Here is a 20,378-nt window from a genome sequence, read left to right on the forward strand (position 1 = left end):
TGATTCACAAGCTCCTCTGGTATGCTGGCCCATGCATCCACAATTCACTTGCATGGTGCAGCTGGAGAAGCCCGCTTCAGCTGCCCGGTCGGCGTCACTGCAGGCTCACCTTAGCGCATCCAATCTGCATAACATCACTTGACAGCGTCCTTGAACAGCTTGTTCACGCAAACATATAAAGGCTGCAGCTGAGACGTCATCCCACCCAGGATAACGACGAGTTCGGTGCAGGATTCACGCAACAGCCTCTTCACTGAGTCAGCTGAATGGCAACGAAATGCATCCAGCAGAGGATGGACGGGAACGACAACAGTGCGCCGGGCCGCCTACACCAGACGGACTTTATCCAGTTGAGCACAAGATTGCCTTTCTCATGGCATCTCATGACCACATTTTTTGGCAGCTCCTCACCTTTAGGCCCTGTCTTGCGCTTGAAGACGACATAGGGCAGAAGCTTGCATCTGTCTGCCGTGCACGACAACATGACGGTAACTCGCGCTTTCTCATTGCCAGTGGACCAGACATAAACTCCTTTTCGTGCACGGTGAGGGGCGATGGTATGTCCAGATAAACCGGCATTTGGTCAGCATTGCTGATTTGCCCTAGCAGGAAGTTCTTGGACTTGCGCAGCAAAATAATGTGGTGCTAGACAGCCGCAAGCAGCTCTTCGAACGATTTGGGCAGCTTTTGTGAAATCGAAGTTCGGCGGCGTAAGGAAAAACCAGCACGGCACATGTAGCGATACATCCAGTGCTTGCTCGCTTTGTAGGCGGAGCTGGGTAGCCCTTTTTCTCTTGCAAGCTCCTTAGCTTTTGCCTGCATAAGCTCCACGCTCACAGCTAGATGCATGGCTCCCTGTTGGCATACGAACTCCATCAGGGTGAGTTTGATTTCCGGGAATGTCCCACTCTTCGGGCCACGAAAGCTTCTTCGCGTTCTGCTGCAAGCGAAAAGGGCTTCCTTCTGTCGACGCCATCCGCAAATGCTTGCCTCGTTGACGCCAAACTGTCTCCCGGCCGCACTGTTGCCGATGTCCTATGTGGCTAAAATAACATATTAGAGGTTGGATAGCGCAACATTTTGACGAGACACACAGAAGAGAAACACACCCACCACAGAGCGCTACTTGCAACTATCGTTTTATTCCCTTGTCAGTGGAATAAATACAGGAAGATACTCAGGGGGGAGGGCGGTAGTGACAAATAAACAAATTTTCTCTTTTTATCAAGAGACTTGTTCAGATTATCCAGTTTCCATTTGGCGCACACCTTCCTAGCTTCATTTTTTACTTTAGACAAGCAGAAACTGCTGCGGCAGTCAAAAGTCCCTCTGATGGCTTCTGCTGCTTTAGATAAATACAATTGCTTGGGTAACACCAAGAAGCCTCCTTCTTTATCCGCGGGAACTAAAGCCAGCGAATGCTGCTTTAGGAAGGACACCGCTTTTTTGACAGGAATGATGTTCACAGGCGTCTTGCATCTCACCAAAACGTCAATGCCTTCGGACAAACAGCGGTCAGTTTCACTTTCCGGAGCCAACTTGGAGCTTTCACCGCCAGCTCTTCTGGGTATCGTCAAGCGATAAAACGAGGCAAGTTAAGTCATGTTACAGAAACGTGTTGCAAATATCGAGCCAGCATAGCATTGCTGACAGCTTTCGGGAGCAAACGCGCAGGCTCACGGAGGCAGGTTATCCTTTCCATGTATTAGTATCTGTGGCACAACATTTGCTCAAGGAAATCGGAACCAGGGCACCGTTATCTGGGAAGGAGCCTTGCGGTCCAAGCACACGAGAAAAAATAGTGGTGATGCCGTACATTCATTCGATCGCGCACCGAGTAAAGAAAATTGGTAAAAGATGCGAGGTAAAAGTGGTGTTTTCCGCACCGGAAAAATTGCTGAGCATGTGTGCAAAGGTAAACCCAGGTGCCACACAGAAACGAGGCTGTGAAACACAACACAGAAAGTTCGTCGACTGCACTGAGGGAGTGGTATATTCCATTCCACTTCAGTGTGGCAGAAAGTACATTGGACAGACTGGACGATGTTTAAACGAAAGATTAAAGGACCATGATTATAACGTTTCAAAACCAGTCGCCGGACACCTTGGGATACATTGTAGAGATTGTGGATGTTGGCCATTCTTTAAGAATTGTAAGATTGTGAGCAAAGATGGCAGCCAAATAACGCGAGAAATAATCGAAGCCACTGAGATTGCACATTTGGGAAGTATGTGCATGAGCACGCCCTCAGTCTCCCTTAGTACAAAGGAATTAGATTTCCTCATGCGCTAATCTGAAATTTCGTATCCTGTTCCTTTTTTTTGCGATGTCGAGTGCAGCAAAAACGATCACATGACAAAGCCGGCTTGGCATTGGTAGATGGCCATGTTTGTCAAAACAATTATTGTTTTTTGTTTATTTGTCGCTACCGCCCTCCCCCCTGAGTATCTTCCTGCATTTATTCCACTGACAAGGGAATAAAACGATAGTTGCAAGTAGCGCTCTGTGGTGTGTGTTTCTCTTCTGTGTGTCTCGTCAAAATGTTGCGCAATCGAACCTCTAATATGCTATACCAACACGCCCAGTCGTCAATCTTGGCTAAAATAACCTTTCTCTTGAAAGCAGCCGAGTACTGTTTTCATGGTCCGGACATCTTGGTCCTTCAATGCGGAATAAAAAAGATGCACTTCGCGAAACGCGGTTTGCACGTATACTGCCAAGGTGCACACTCAACAATGAAGAAACAATGCTGTAGTCACGCAGCAATAACGAAACCAAGCCGTAGCCACGCAGCAATAAGGAAGCCAAGCCGTAGCCACTCAGCAATAATGAAGTCAAGCCATAGCCACGCAGCAATAACAAAACCAAAACTTCTAGCCCAAATTTCTGACTGAAGTTTTCGTTTGGATCCGCATATAGTACGAGGCGAAAATTCGGAACGCTAATAATAGGAAAAAAACCTCATATTATAAGTGGGTTTTTACGGTACTTGCTGCCATGTTCAGCTTAACAATAAAGCACAGCTGTAGTGAGCCTCACACTGGACTTTCACATTCAAGTTACTTGTGCAGAGCCTGAAAAGCTGAAGTGTGGGTGAATTTTGATGTTGAGGGATTGCACTCTTTTTATTTTATTTTTTTCTGGCTCTGCTAGAAAGCAGCATTCACCGGGAAATTGGGTCAATCCACTCAAAGAACTTCCGGCTGATGCCAACATAAACAATATTGGTACAAAAACATGCACACATTTGTAAGCATGACATGGAACGGATTTCCACAAGTCAGGAGTTGCACCTTAAAGTCGCAAGAGTTACATTTATGTTCTTTTTTTCTGACCATGAAAATTCCCTGCAAATCACACTGAGGGCTTGTCAGAAATAAGTAAATGTGGCAGCACCCACTTTAACAACAAACAGTGTGGCTCTCCGCATTGTCCCCATAGCAAGGCACTGATATTTACTACTGGTGTCACTGGCGCACCCAAAACATTGTGTGATAAAACCTTGACAATCGCAGATGGCTCTTTTCCAACCTATACTAAGTGACAACCTAAGAATTTAGTATAAACTTCCAACCACAAAGCAGCACTGCACCAGAGTTCTGTGCTTCCGTGCACCAGAAGTGTTCCCCAGGAACACTGATATTGAAAAAGTTTACCTCCATCTTGATGCCATGGAAATGAGCTAATGTAATCCTCTACACAAATTCTTCTTGAGTTGGGCAACTGTGATGGACAGCTGTGTAGTGATTAGCCAGACATGAAGAAATCAAGATTAGTTTTATTCTGGCATGTTTTGTTGTAGCACTAGTAGCTGCTGTTGCTGTGACAACATCACATCAAAAGAAGACATTCCCAATTTTTTTCTTCATGACCCACAAAACCTGGCAGCAATGATAAAATTCAATTCCGCACCTTGAGAGGGCTGCAAGCTCTCAATCTTGCGCCTGTACAGGATATCAGCAACTGTCTTTTTCTGTTGAAACACGATTGACATGCTGGGGAACCTGCATTGTCAAAAAGCCATTGCAACAGCTTTAGCCACTGGTTTTCTAGAGACAAAAGACAAAGAGATGATTGGCAAAGTTCGACTAAAACATCGCCCTGCAAAAACACAGCTTGAGCAAAACACAGTCAAAGGGGTCCTGAACCACATTTCTTTAAAGCCTCAAAAATCTCTCTGAATAAGTGCAGTACCTTCCAGGAATATACAGTAGAACCTCGTTCATACATTCTGGAAAAAATGGTGAGAGAAACATACCAACAGGGAAAATGTACGACCCGAAGTAACTAAAAAAATTCGACAGACTCCCAATTATTGTTGACATCTACGTAATGCAAAACGTTGCACGGATCGTTGCAGCATGAGACACCGACATGAGACACCACCGGCTCGCACCTCAAGCGGTCCGAGCCGGTGGTGCTCGGACCGCTTGAGGTGCGTTTTGTTGTTTTTCTATTGTGTGGTGTTTTAAGAGGGTGATTGGAAACCAAAACGAAATCGAGCTGGTGGGTGATGCCGAATGCCTCGGAAGCGAAACGTGATGCCCACATCGCACCGCCCATAGCAGGGAATGGTGGCGCGTTTGGATTATCACCTACTAAAAGCATGCAGTATGGTATACCAATGGCATTGCGCACCATGCGCTGCAGAACAGATAGGTGAAGATGCTTATCGTAATAGGTTTGGCAGCGATAGCTGTGAATGCGGCATACGACGACCTGGACAGAGATTTACTGCTACCAGAATAAGAAACTGTGTGCGCTGTCATTTTTACTTGAGCCGAGCGGCTATATACTTTTCTGGATCGTGCGTGCCTTGCGCATTTTCTTGTTTACATGTGATCTAGTAGCCAGAAAACATATCACACGATCGCAGTTAGGTGACGTACAGAACGTTGGTGCCGAAAAATCGCATTTTCCGGGAACGTATGAACCGGTAAAAAATTTATGCAACTCTAATGGGTAATTTTCTTGTGTTTTCAATTGCAAACGTTGGTGCCGGAAAAACGTATGCAATGGGATCGTATCAACGAGGTTATACTGTGTTACTGAAATAATTTTTCAAAAAGACCTAGCATGAGTGTAAATACCTCGAGCAGAGTGTATTTACCTTTCCCGTGCGCCCTCATGTCCTCCATTGTGAAGGAACATCTGTGGCAATAGAGTGGCAATAGCTAGCCTACAGTGTTACAGCGAGCAGGCTCATCGCTGGCGGCCACGCTAAGCAGCAGGCACAGCTATGTGTGGCTACGCGCAATTGGGAGTCATGCTACGTGGCGAGGGCTGGCTTGGTCCTGCCCAGACAGTAGGCAAAGCCCGAGTGCGCACTTTGCTCAACACGAAGCGTGCCTAGCTAGGAGGGACTGGGAGTGAACACACACTGGCATGCATCCCTTGTAGAAGCTAACCGTTATTCACAGGTATAGCGTTCGTGTGGTCTCGGCTTAAGTTTCACGTGGTTCGAGGCTAGCTGAATGTTCCAGACTTATTGAAATCAGCGGCGTCTGATGGCTACAACACCTCAATAAGCACTGTTGCCAAAGTTTCATTCCTACGTGGGTAGGGACAGCGGAGCATGAGCACAGGATAGTCAGCTGATGTCTCTTCAATGATGCCCGCTATTGGCCAATAGCAGCAGTGCATGGGAAACAGTTGTATGAAGAAATATGGCAGCTCCGAAAAGGTTGAGGAATGAATGAATGAATGTGTGTTGGTTAGTGCCGCAAGGGCCAGGTATGGCCAAAGAGCACCATGACATTGTTGGTGATTTTGCGGTGAAATGGTGATTTCTGTGAAGTTGAAGTGACTTGGCTGTAGAGGGGCCTAAAAAATAGTCGCTGTAAAGTGCGTAAAATCTATGAGCAATAAGACTATGGCAATGACTAATGACGGGTACTATAAGCCTTACACTGCACTGCAGAATAATTATAGGATATCATCATCATCATCATCATCATCATCATCAGCCTGGTTAGGCCCACTGCAGGGCAAAGGCCTCTCCCATACTTCTCCAACAACCCCGGTCATGTACTAATTGTGGCCATGCCGTCCCTGCAAACTTCTTAATCTCATCCGCCCACCTAACTTTCTGCCGCCCCCTGCTACGCTTCCCTTCCCTTGGGATCCAGTCCGTAACCCTTAATGACCATCGGTTATCTTCCCTCCTCATTACATGTCCTGTCCATGCCCATTTCTTTTTCTTGATTTCAACTAAGATGTCATTAACTCGCGTTTGTTCCCTCACCCAATCTGCTCTTTTCTTATCCCTTAACGTTACACCTATCATTCTTCTTTCCATAGCTCGTTGTGTCGTCCTCAATTTGAGTAGAACCCTTTTCGTAAGCCTCCAGGTTTCTGCCCCGTAAGTGAGTACTGGTAAGACACAGCTATTATATACTTTTCTCTTGAGGGATAACGGCAACCTGCTGTTCATGATTTGGGAATGCCTGCCAAACGCACTCCAGCCCATTCTTATTCTTCTGATTATTTCCGTCTCATGATCCGGATCCGCCGTCACTACCTGCCCTAAGTAGATGTATTCCCTTACGACTTCCAGTGCCTTGCTGCCTACTGTAAATTGCTGTTCTCTCCCGAGACCGTTAAGCATTACTTTAGTTTTCTGAATATTAATTTTTAGACCCACTCTTCTGCTTTGCCTCTCCAGGTCAGTGAGCATGCATTGCAATTGGTCCCCTGAGTTACTAAGCAAGGCAATATCATCAGCGAATCGCAAGTTACTAAGGTATTCTCCATTAACTTTTATCCCCAATTCTTCCCAATCCAGGTCTCTGAATACCTCCTGTAAACACGCTGTGAATAGCATTGGAGATATCGTATCTCCCTGCCTGACGCCTTTCTTTATTGAGATTTTGTTGCTTGCTTTATGGAGGACTACGGTGGCTGTGGAGCCGCTATAGATATCTTCCAGTATTTTTACATATGGCTCATCTACACCCTGATTCCGTAATGCCTCCATGACTGCTGAGGTTTCGACTGAATCAAACGCTTTCTCGTAATCAATGAAAGCAATCAATGAAATAAATAAATATATACAACGGTTGCTTATATTCTGCACATTTCTCTATCACTTGATTGATAGTGTGAATATGGTCTATTGTTGAGTAGCCTTTACGGAATCCTGCCTGGTCCTTTGGTTGACAGAAGTCTAAGGTGTTCCTGATTCTATTTGCAATTACCTTAGTAAATACTTTGTAGGCAACGGACAGACCATCAAAGATGCAAAATTTGCTTCAGCACAACTGCCTCACCAGAGCCCTTGAAACACAAGGGCCTGGAGGCATGTGCTATACATTACGACTATCGCAGCGGCATCCTCTGAAGAGAGGAAGCGCTGCGAATGTACGGGACTAATAACATGTAAGCCAACATCTCTGAGGAAACCTAGGACTGTGTTTGTATTAAGAAGTGGTTCTGGACCGAGAAACATTACACGATGAAGAGGAATGTGCTGCCGGTATGCTAAGGAAAAATGTCTATTTCACGTTCGGCTTCCCGACACTCCAGGAAGACGTGGAGAACGGTCAGCCTCTCCCCGCATCTACCACAGGTTGGAGGGTCATTTGCGGTGAGTAGAAAATTATGGGTACCAAATGTGTGTCCTATTCTGAGACGACAGAATAGGACATCTGTTCGGCATGATTTTGTTGCACAGGGCCAGAATCCTAACTGTGGCTTTATCACGTGGAGCTTATTATTTGTTTACGTGTCCCATATGCGTTGCCAATGGTCTCGCAGTTTCTTACGTAAGAAAGGCTTCAGATCTGTGACAGGGACAGTAGCCATAGGATTAATAGCTAGTGATGTGAGTGATGTGGCCATTTTGTCAGCTAGTACATTACCCTCGATGCCTCTATGGCCAGGTACCCAGCATATTATTACATGTCTATATGATAAATAAATGCTGCATAAGAGTGAGCAAAGTTCAATGAAAACCGGATTGGTAAACTTTTGTAAAGAGATCAGTGCTTTTACAAGACTTAACGAGTGTGAATATTATTGCTCTGTCAAGCTTTAATTTCTTTATATGTTTTACTGCAGACAGTACAGCATAGGCTTCTGCAGTGAAGATACTCGTTAAGGGGTTCAATACATCAGATTTAGAAAAAGCGGGACCAACAGCAGCATAAAATACACCAGAATGTGATTTTGACGTGTCTGTGTAGAATTCGGAACAGCAGTACTTCAATTGAAGTTCACAGAAATGCATAGCAATTTCGAGGTCAGGAGCGTGCTTTGTGACCTCTACAAAGGATACATCACAGTCTACCACCTGCCACTCCCAGGGCGGTAGTAGCTTAGCTGGAGGCATTAAGCGATGTTCGTGAATTGGGACATCCATTTCTTCGCTAAGCTCTCTTGCATGTAGTGACAAAGGAAGTCTCACAGAGGGTCTATTATGAAAAAGTGTTTCACATGTCAAGTCGTTAACGGTTGTGAAACACGGATGTTCTTTATTAAATAGAGCGCACTTTGAGAAAATAGGTGAAGCTGATGCATGTTCTCTGAAGATGGAGTGACCACTCATCTGACTCTACATATAGACTTTCGACAGGGCTTGTTCTAAATGCGTCAGTGGCCAGGCAGATACTCAGATGATGAACGGGGTCTAACATCTTAATCACGCTCGGTGTGGCAGAGTGATATACTACGCCACCATAATCTAACTGTGATCGGACTAGGCTCCTGTAAAGATTCAGTAAGCACTTCCTGTCACTACCCCATGTTGCGTGGGATAGGATTTTAAGTAAATTCATAGTTTTTAGACATTTTGCTTTAAGACATTTTATGTGTGAAACGAAAATAAGCCTGGAGTCAAGTATAACACCTAGAAATTTGTGCTCTTTGTTGAAGGGAATTTGTTGTCCATCCAGTTCCACACAAGGATCAGGAACCAGGCCTCTCTTTCTTGTAAAGAGAACACAAGAGCTTTTTTGGAGGGTTGATTTTAAATCCATTTTGGTCTGCCCCCTTGGACACCTTGTTTAAGCCCTGCTGTACCTGTCTTTCGCACATTGTAAGGTTGCACGATTTGTAACCTATTTGTATATCGTCCATGTAGATGGAATAAAAAATGGCCAGTGGTAGAGAAGCACAAAGTGTGTTCATCTTGTGTTAACACAAGTGTGTTAAGACACAAAGTGTGTTAACGATAAAGAGCGTGCAACTGAGTATGCCTCCCTGGGGTACACCAGTTTCTTGTATAAAAGGTCGCGATAATACGTTGCCAATTTTCATGCGGAAGATACGATTCGACAAATAGCTTTAAATTATTTTCAACATATTTCCACAGATGCCCATTCCCGACAAGTCTCGCAAGATCCCGTAACGCCATGTTGTGTCATATGCCTTCTCCACATCGAGGAATATCGAGAGGAAATACTGTTTGTGTACAAATGCATCGCGGATATATCTTTCAATGCGCACAAGATGATCGGTTGTTGACAGCCCTTGTCTGAAGCCACACTGATAGGGATTGATCATATTATTGAGTTCAAGGAAATGTATGAGTCTGCGATTAATCATTTTTTCAAAAAGCTTACATAGACAATTTGCAAGAGCTATCGGACGATAACTTGATGCCAAGGAAGAGTTTTTTCCCTGCTTCAGAACAGGAACCACAATCCCTTCTTTCCATGTGGATGAGAGGTATCCCGCAGCCCAAATAGTGTTGAAAAGTGTGAGTAGTGTAACCTGTGCGTCAGTATGCAAGTTTCTGATCATGTCATACATGACTCTGTCAGGTCCCGATGCAGTGCTTTTGCATGTGTTCAAGGCAGCTCTCAACTCGGCAATACTGAAAGGCCGGTTATACAGTTAATTCTGTCTGCATTTTCGTATGATTGGCTTACGTTCTTCTATTTCTTTATGTTTAAGAAAGGATTGGGAATAGTGGATTGAGCTCAACACACGCTCAAAGTGCTCCCCAAGTGAGTCTGCCTGATGTTGCAGTATATCACCCTGTGTATTTACCAAAGGGAGTGAATATGTTTGTCGCCCTCTTATCCTATTTACCTTGTTCCAGACTTTGGACTCGTCTGCATGAGTTGATGCCCGATAAAAACTTCTGCCAACTCTCTCTTCAGGCCTGTCGGCATGTTCTCCTGCCTTGGGACTTTACTTTCTTAAAGTTAATAAGATTTTCTGCAGTGGGAGAGGCGCGTAGCAACCCCCACGCTTTGTTCTGTTTTCTACGAGCGATCCTACATTCGTCGTTCCACCACGGGACACGCCGTTTGCATGCCAAGCGATTTACTTTTGATATGCATTTAGATGCGACACCTATTATGAAGGCTGTAAAATACTCCACAGCAGCATCAATTCCTAACGAGGTCATGTCATCCCATGAGATACTAGAAGGAGTTCGGAATTCCTCCCAATCAGCTGTATCAATCTTCCACCTAGGAGTCTATGGTGGATATTCGTTTTCTTTACATGTTCTTAGCAGAATGGGGAAGTGGTCGCTTACGTAAGGATTGTTGGTAACTTCCCATTCAAGTTCAGGCAGTACAGATGGAGAAACTAGGATAAGATCAATTGAAGAAAAGGTTCTGTTTGCAAGACAGTAACATGTGGGTTCCTTCTTATTCAGCAGACACGCACTGGACGAAAAAAGGAACTGTTCAACAAGACGACCTTGCACATCGATACGAGAGTCTCTCCACAGGCTGCTGTGTGCATTGAAATCGCCAAGAACAACATAAGGTTCTGGCAATATTGATCTATAAAGGACTGAAATTCATGTTTGTTTAATTGGTGATGCGGGGCTATGTAAAGCGAACAAATGGTGATGAGTTTGTTTAGGAGAACAACTCGAACCGCCACTGCTTCAAGGCATACCTGCCAACCTGGCGAGATCAAAAAACGGCAGGGGGGAACATTTATTGTTTCAGCTTCCAGTGAGACCGGGGGGGAGCCATTCAAACTTTCAGCCAGTGTTCGGCGAGTCCTTTTGCAGGGACCTTGCAGTAGCAGACTTTGCTCACTTCAAAAATTTGTTGGAGTAGCTTTGCTCAAAACATGGTCCAGCCTGACAGCCTTTCACTAGCAGCAGTTGTTGGAGGATTGTGTTGCACATCGATGAGCGGAATACAGTCCTAGTTTTTCACGGCGCGCTAAAAATACTCACACACTGCATCGCTATGCAGTATCACAACTAAATTCCGCATCACCTTAGCAACTCGGTGAAACATGTTTTCCATCAGTGTTTTTCATTTTTCCAACCATAGACCACTGCACATCCCAACTTTCTTCATTCAGAATGTCCTTTGGAAGACTACGCCTGTAGAGTGGCAAACTCAGCTTTGAGAGCATCTAAAGCGTCTTCAGGAGATTCATTGGAATCTCGGAGCAGCAGCTGAGGCAACTCTGAATAAAGAAACAAAGACTCGAAAGCGATGCTTGTGAAATTAATTTCAAGTTGGCCACCTCCGCAGTCTTCAGAGTTGCATTTTAGAGTTGCGTCCACATCCATAACGCTTCGCCTCGTCGCATTTCGGAAACATTTTCCGTAGAAGAGGCCCAACGTGGTCGCTGACACTAAGGGGTAGGTTGTGTTCGGCGAGGAATCCCGTAAATAGGCACTCCACACGTATGACACTGTCGTCGCAGTTGTTCCGGATGAAGTTCACTATGTTGTCCTACTGCTCAGCGGTGCAAACATAGCTTTGATGCTTCACCGTAGAAACGTGCAGTTTGAAGTCGCCTTTGCCACCGTGAGACACACTGACATCGCATCCACACGTTGTACAAAAAGCAAAATGTTCACCTTTTCTTGATGTCAAAAAGCATGGAAATTCAGAAGTGTAAGATCGCAAAAACTTCTTCAAATACATTTTCTTGGGCTTTGATAGCACCATGGCATCAAGCACACGAGGTTTATAACTTTACATGGGGCACTGCACACACGGCCTAGCCAACACTAATCATACAAACAGCAGTAACAATGCACCATGGAGGAAGGCATGCATGAAATGCAAGAGCTACATTCGCTCTGCCTTTGGTCGGCTTACTAGGCACCGTAGTCGGCTGCTTAGTCGATGATACCAATGGCGCTAGTGCAGCCGTTGTTGGTGATGCTGACGATTACGATGTGGCTGCAGATTCCGCGGTGCCGGTGTCACAAAAACCCTTATTTTGCGAACAGAGACAACTTTTCGGGAGCTATAGGACAGTGATCGTACAATCGGAAAGTGCAGTAAAAAATCGGGAGTCTCCCGGGCGAATCGGGAGGGTTGGCAGGTATGTCAAGGGGCGTTTGTAGCTGCAAATGTTGACACGCTATGCTTTTATGAATAACAATGGCAACATCGACCGATGATGCGACAGCATCATCGCGATCTCTGCAAAACGTAACATACTGTAGGAGGAAGTTTGTGTGCTTCGATTTTAAGTATGTTTCCTGTAAACACAGCACTTTTGGATCGTGTTTGTGCATGAGTTCTTGCACATCATCAAGGTTTCTAAGAAGACCTCTGAAGTTCCATTGAAAAATTTGTGTATCCATATTGGAAGTAAATAGTTGCTGCGTGTACAGAAACAGAAGTAGTAATTATAGAGATTACAGAGATTAGATTACAGAACTCTTTTGTCCTTTCTGGAGCGATTGAGGGAGCCTCGTCGCTCCTTAGGCACTTGGTGTGCCGCGAGGATAGGTGTAGTGTCTATTGCCTCTTGTGAGGCGCCAGACACGCGCTCTTGCGAGCGAGAAGTTTTCTGAGAGAGTCCTGCCTTGGAAGGCAAGACCCCTGTGCCCACCAGCCCGGAGGTCGATGGGGCTACCTGAGGGATTGGCTGCGCCGGCTGTGGCCAGCGCTGGAAGGGGCCTGGGAGGTTGAGGCAGCCTTGGCTGCGCCCACCTTCGAGGTCGATGGTCTGCCGGGTTGGCAGAGCAGCGCTAGCTGAAACCGCCGCGGGGGCAGTTGGCGTAACTGCCGACTCACTGCTTGTGGGTCGGACAGCCGCCGGAAGCCTTTGTGTTGCTGCCCCCTCGCGTGTCACATCAGTAAAAGTGTTCTTGGGCATGTAGGATACCCGCCTGCGTGCCTCCTTGAAACTTATATTTTCCTTTACTTTCATCGTTACAATTTCTTGTTCTTTTTTCCAGGACGGGCACGACCACGAGTATGTGGCGTGCTTCCCATCAGTTCACACAGTGGAGAGTGTTTTCACACGATTCAGCAGAGTGCTCATGAGCAATGCATTTTGCACAAGTTTGGCGGATGGGGCAGCTGTGGCCAAATCGCTGGCATTTAAAACATCTCAGAGGGTTTGGGACATATGGTCTGACCCGGATCTTCACATATCCTCTCTCAATACTCTCACGGAGCACACTTGAACCAAAGGTAAGAATTAGATGTTTTGTTTTATTCTCTTTTCCATCATGCCTTAGCAGAATTCTTTTAACATTGATTACGGTTTGATTGCTCCAGCCTTCTAATAGTTCAACGTCCGTAAGCTACATCAGATCATTATCCGAAACTACACCATGGGTGGGGTTCATCGTGCGGTGCGGGGTCACTGTCACTGGGACATCTCCAAATGATACAAGTTTCTCGTGTTGTTTTTTGTCGCGGAGTTCCAAAAGGAGAGCACCGCTAGCCATCTTTGATGTTTTATAACCTGGTCCAGGTGCCTGAATTAGGGATTTCGAAACAACAAAAGGTGAAATTGTTCGTGCTTGTTTTTCTTGTTTTTCAGAATGGATGACATGAAATCGCGAGAAAGTTTCTTTATGGCGTCCAAAAAATTCTAAGATTTCTTCGGTGCGCCCCCTCTTCGGGGAGCGATCAGGTAGTGGAGGGAAGGAACTAGCCATAAGTGAGAGTATATTTTTCAGCAGTAGCACCAGCCACCCACCATGGATCCCAACAAGGGGGTGCTGCAGGGCCTATAAAAACAAGGCCTACAAATGCCAGCTGTACGCTACCACTATAACCAAATATGATATAACCTAGGTTGGCTACTAACACAAGGTTAACCCTTGCTGCCAGGAAGATCAGAAGTAATAAAGAAATGAGTAGGAGATAGGAAAGATATAAAGGCTAGATGTAAGGGTGCAGCGGTGGCGTAGAGGTAGAACACCCGCCTCGCGTGCAAGAGGTCCGTGGTTCGAATGCCGGTGCCGCGCAATTTTTCACCGGATAAAAAAAAAAATCCGCGTGTTGATAAAATTGCATAAACCGGTATGGAGCGTGGCCTGATCCCGGTGACCAGAACCGGTAACGCACTCCCTCATCAGAGCAGGATTGGCCACCCTGGTGCAGTACTTGGCCACAACCTCCTATATGAACACAACAATCAAACCCTGGCCCTCAGTCCCCAGCAGCTGCGAAGCAACTGACCACGGCGGTGGTCAGACCTGCGACGCAGCAGAGGGTACTAAGAATTCCTGGCTCCGGACAGGCCACCATTGGAATATGAACCTGGCAACGTTTAACGCTAGAATGTTATCTAGTGAGGCGAGTCTAGCAGTGCTATTGGAGGAATTAGAGGGCAGTAAATGGGATATAACAGGGCACAGTGAAGTTAGGAGGCCAAAAGAAGCATATACAGTGCTAAAAAGCGGGCACGTCCTGTGCTACCGTGGCTTAGCGGAGAGACGAGAAGTAGGAGTCGGATTCCCGATTAATAAGTATATAGCCGGTAACATACAGGAATTCTATAGCATTAACGAGAGGGTGGCAGGTCTTGTTGTGAAACTTAATAAGAGGTACAAAATGAAGGTTGCACAGGTCTACGCCCCTACATCAAGTCATGATGACCAGGAAGTCGAAAGCTTCTATGAAGACGTGGAATCGGCGATGGGTAAGGTCAAAACAAAACACACTATAATGGTGGACGACTTCAATGCCAAGGTAGGCAAGAAGCAGGCTGGAGACAAGGCAGTGAGGGAATATGGCAAAGGCACTAGGAATAGCAGGGGAGAGTTATTAGTAGAGTTTGCGGAACAGAATAATATGCGGATAATGAATACCCTCTTCCGCAAGTGGGACAGCCGAACGTGGACGTGGAGGACCCGAACGGCAAAACTAGATATGAAATAGACTTCATACTCTGTGCTAACCCTGACATCATACAAGATGTGGACGTGCTCGGCAAGGTGCGCTGCAGTGAGCATAGGATGGTAAGAACTCGAATTAGCCTAGACCCGAGGAAGGAACGGAAGAAACTGGTACATAAGAAGCCGATCAATGAGTTAGCGGTAAGAGGGAAAATAGAGGAATTCCAGATCAAGCTACAGAATAGGTATTTGACTTTAACTCAGGAAGAGGACCTGAGTGTTGAAGCAATGAACGAGAATCTTGTGGGTATCATTAAGGAGTGTGCAATAGAAGTCGGTGGTAACTCCGTTAGACAGGATACCAGTAAGCTATCGCAGGAGACGAAAGATCTGATCAAGAAACGCCAATGTATGAAAGCCTCCAACCCTACAGCTAGAATAGAACTGGCAAAACTCCCAAAGTTAATCAACAAGCGTAAGACAGCTGACATAAGGAAGTATAATATGGATAGAATTGAACATGCTCTCAGGAATAGAGGAAGCCTAAAAGCAGTGAAGAAGAAACTAGAAATTGGCAAGAATCAGATGTATGCGTTAAGAGACAAAGCTGGCAATATTATTACTAATATGGATGAGATAGTTCAAGTGGCTGAGGAGTTCTATAGAGATTTATACAGTACCAGTGGTACTCACGACGATTATGGAAGAGAGAATAGTCTAGAGGAATTCGAAATCCCACAGGTAACGCCGGAAGAAGTAAAGAAAGCCTTGGGAGCTATGCAAAGGGGGAAGGCAGCTGGGGAGGATCAGGTAACAGCAGATCTGTTGAAGGATGGTGGGCAGATTGTTTTAGAGAAACTGGCCACCCTGTATACGAAATGCCTCATGACTTCGAGCGTACCGGAATCTTGGAAGAACGCTAGCATAATCCGAATCCATATGAAAGGGGATGCCAAAGACTTCAAAAATTGTAGACCGATCAGCTTCCTGTCAGTTGCCTACAAACTATTTAATAAGGTAATCACAAATAGAATCAGGAACACCTTAGACTTCTGTCAACCAAAGGAGCAGGCAGGATTCCGTAAAGGCTACTCAACAATAGACCATATTCACACTATCAATCAGGTGATAGAGAAATGTGCGGAACATAACCAACCCTTATATATAGCTTTCATTGAACACAAGAAAGCGTTTGATTCTGTTGAAACCTCAGCAGTCATGGAGGCATTACGGAATCAGGGTGTAGACGAGCCATATGTAAAAATACTGAAAGATATCTATAGCGGCTCCACAGCCACCGTAGTCCTCCATAAAGAAAGCAACAAAATCCCAATAAGGAAAGATGTCAGGCAGGGAGACACAATCTCTCCAATGCTATTCACAGCGTGTTTACAGAAGGTATTCAGAGAACTGAATTGGGAAGAATTGGGGATAAAAGTTAATGGAGAATACCTTAGTAACTTGCGATTCGCTGATAATATTGCCTTGCTTAGTAACTCAGGAGCCCAATTGCAATGCATGCTCACTGACATGGAGGGGCAAAGCAGAAGGGTGGGTCTCAAAATTAATCTGCTGAAAACTAAAGTAATGTTTAACAATCTCGGAAGAGAACAGCAGTTTACGATAGGTAGCGAGGCACTGGAAGTCGTAAGGGAATACGTCTACTTAGGGCAGGTAGTGACCGCGGATCCGGATCATGAGACTGAAATAATCTGCAGATTAAGAATGGGCTGAGGTGCGTTTGGCAGGCATTCTCAGATCATGAACAGCAGGTTGCCACTATCCCTCAAGAGAAAAGTGTATGATAGCTGTGTCTTACCAGTACTCACCTACGGGGCAGAAACTTGGAGGCTTACGAAAAGGGTTCTACTCAAATTGAGGACGACGCAACGAGCTATGGAAAGAAAAATTATGGGTGTAACGTTAAGGGATAAGAAAAGAGCAGATTGGGTGAGGGAACAAATGGGAGTTAATGACATCTTAGTTGAAATCAAGAAAAAGAAATGGACATGGGCAGGACATGTAATGAGGAGGGAAGATAACCGATGGTCATTAAGGGTTACGGACTGGATACCAAGGGAAGGTAAGCGTAGCGGGGGGCGGCAGAATGTTAGGTGGGCGGATGAGATTAAGAAGTTTGCAGGGACGACATGGCCACAATTAGTACATGACCGGGGTTGTTGGAGAAGTATGGGAGAGGCCTTTGCCCTGCAGTGGGCGTAACCAGGCTGATGATGATGATGATGAAAGGTTAGAGAGAAAGACAAATTGGAGAGCAGGATAGGAAAAGGCAACTATCGATTTCCCCTGGGTGGGTCAGTCCAGGGGTGCCGTCTACGTGAAGCAGAAGCCAAAGGGGTGTGTTGCCTTCACCGGGGGGCATTAAAGGTCCGAACACCCGGCATCGGCTCAACCTCCAATATCCCCTTTTCCCCAGACACTGCTAAGCCGTGCACGGCTACACGCGGGAGTGTCCAACCCTCGTGTGCTCGGGTATGTGGTGTCGCAACACACCAAACGCCTGCTGACACAGACGCCCCTGCGGGGGAAAAGGTTGAGGAGAAGGCTTCTGTTGAAAAGAGTGTGTTTGAGAAGAAGGTGACATCGCACTGTGCTTGTGGATCGCGCATGAGTGGAAAACATGGCTGAGATCACAGCAGCGTATGCTATCCACGAACTGTGTTTTTCAACGTAGCTCGAGGGGTGGTCCAGGGCCCCTTTGTTGTAACAATAATTTCTCATGTTGTAACAATGGTTTTTACACTGTTTTACAAGAAGTTAAATTTACATACAAGCACTTTTTACCAGTACAAATCTTTTTGACAATTAGTGTTTACTAATGTTGAATTCCAATGGTAGATCGCGAGCGCTCGGCCGGATCACGAACGGAGCGCGTCGCTCCGACTGAGATCGCTCTCATCTGCTCACACCATATCTGCGAAGGGAATGCATGCGCTCCCGCGGGGGCACTTAGTACAGGAAAATCAAGTGAGAGGGCGCTAGGATAGAGAGAGGAACAAGCGCTTGGAAGCGCAACCCACCACCCCATTTCACTGTCCGTGTCAGAAGAATCATCACTCGACTTGGAAATTGTACTGTCTGAGCCGTGCGCGAACAAAATCGCACGGCGCGAAGCGGCTTCCACATTTCCCATGTCGCCCATAGCTGCCCGCGACCGGAAACAGGCGACCGTGACAGGAAGCAGAGGCGGGTGAAGGAAATACGTCACGAGGTCTTCCGGTCAAATCTGCCGATTTCGGCAGAGCAAATATTTTTGCTCCACGGAGCAATCCGGGATCAGCGGCTGGTCCCAATCTGCCATTGGAACACACAGCTCACGCTCCCATTCTGCCATTGGAATAGGATTGTTCCATACAGAGCAGAAAAACTTGATCTGGATCTGCCATTGGAATTCAACATAAGATGATACAATTGACTCTCCTATATGAATAGTATTTACCATGATGCATGAATAACATTTCTTGACATCTACTGCCCCTCCGATGTCTACAGACAACTTGCTACAGTTCAACTTTGAAGTTAAATTTAACCAATGTACATAAATACTTGCTAGAAGAAGCAGTGCTAACTATGCACTAATAACGAATAATATGAACACACACACTAAAGAGAAATATTCGGTTATGCTAGATGAATATGCTACACTTCCAAAAACTTCAGGTCACTTTTACCAAGAGCTCACGAAGTCTCAGCTGATGCAAGAGCAAAGCACAGGAGGCTATACCACCATGAATTTTCTGTTAACAATAAAATTCAAACAGCGCTAAATGACAGGACCAGAATGAGGAGGAGACAAACACAGCGCTGTGTTTGTCTCCTCCTCATTCTGGTCCTGTCATTTAGCGCTGTTTGAATTTTATTGTTACCATGCAACACCAACTCGCCCAATCCGCTGCCCTTCTGCAGTTCATGAATTTTCTGTGTCAGCTCATTATGTCCCGGATTCTCACAAGGTCTGTTGGCACTAACTGGATGTTCGTCAATAAGAAGCATAACACTACGCTTGAACGTATGCAAAGACTCAATGTGAAAACATACAGGGACTGCGGTTTGAATTACTTGAAAATCGAAACAAAAGGGATATGAAAGATGCAGTACTGAAGGAGACTCTGCATTATTTTCAATCCAGGATTTTTTTAGTGCGCCCCTAAATGCAAGTACATGAGCATATGCATTTCACTCCCATTGCAATACAGCTGCCCAGTGCAGCAGGTTTACTTAAAAGGGCACTAAAGGCAAATATTAAATCAAGCTGAAGTGATTGTAAGGCAAGCTTTAGTTTAGCTTACGCTATAAAATGGCAGGTTGTCACTGTGCATGCACGGGGCACTAAATGACCCATAGCATATAGCATGCTATTTTTCAGATTTAACGTTACCGTCTTTGAAGGGTTACATAGTTTACGTAAAACATGGTGGAGGTCCTGCCTGCCCGCTTCGAATTGAATTTGGTGGTGCTTTTGTAGAATTCACTTCGTTCGTAGCAAATTACTGTAAACGGCTTTTGCTTAGTTTTAGGCCGCTTTGACGACAGAGTATTATTGATAACCTTATGGAGTTTTCTAGATTGCTTCTTGTTTTGAACGAGTTGAAGCCTAATGAGAGAAACCTTCAAGATGTCAGCGCCACCTATCGGTGAGTCTGGAGGCAGGTGTGATGACAGCACATGGCCTCTGAGATCAGAAGATCTCACAGGCCAACTAAAGCTGTAATAAACGTGCACTGCTTAGCGTACGCCGTACAACAGCATATAGCGTACACTAGAGTTGTGTATGCTATACTAATTGTCTATTAGTGCTTGAGAATCTCTAAGGTATCAATATTATTGTGAACAGAGCCTTAATAATCAAGAAATCGAGGTAAATGCAGCAAAAGATTAGAGACTCCCCAGGGACTTACACAAGTATTACCCTATGACGAAGGGACTCCTCATTTAAATTATGTCAGTAGTAGTCAACCACTCGTTACAGAAACATCATTGTATTGCACTATAAGACAAAAGAAGATGCTACTTGTCCAGTTCTATTTCATTTTTAGAAAAAAAAGAACTCACTGACATTACACATGACAACGACGTGGGCGATCGAAAGGTTTTGTTATTGCTCGACTCTGTACCGCCAGCACTTTTGCGTTTTAGTAGTTTCATTATTGTGTAGGGTTGCGCTGGTTTTGCTGGCTCGTGAAAGTCACACAACTGCAAGTAGCAGAGAATTCAACTTCCATGTGATGTCGTGGGATGCCCAAACGGTCCACACCACTTGATCAAAAGGAGCTGCAGTGGCGAATCCACCGATTTGCCTTGCCTCGAATCTCCAAGGCCATGCGTTTGCATTTTGTT

The 20,378-nt window shown here is 45.5% G+C and overlaps 1 protein-coding gene across 9 annotated transcripts in view; it reads right to left on the bottom strand.

Annotated features, from left to right (window-relative positions):
• The window catches only part of Rel (nuclear factor NF-kappa-B family member relish), a 450,112-nt gene that overhangs the window by 253,977 nt on the left and 175,757 nt on the right, over positions 1–20,378 (bottom strand). For all 9 annotated transcript variants that reach the window (XM_075678481.1, XM_075678479.1, XM_075678478.1 and 6 more), the window contains exon 5: positions 3,914–4,005. In XM_075678481.1, the coding sequence (XP_075534596.1) occupies positions 3,914–4,005 (92 nt within the window). The remainder of the gene's footprint in view (positions 1–3,913; positions 4,006–20,378) is intronic.

Source organism: Dermacentor variabilis, unplaced genomic scaffold (assembly GCF_050947875.1).
Source record: "Dermacentor variabilis isolate Ectoservices unplaced genomic scaffold, ASM5094787v1 scaffold_23, whole genome shotgun sequence".
In the NCBI taxonomy this organism is placed as follows: domain Eukaryota; kingdom Metazoa; phylum Arthropoda; class Arachnida; order Ixodida; family Ixodidae; genus Dermacentor; species Dermacentor variabilis.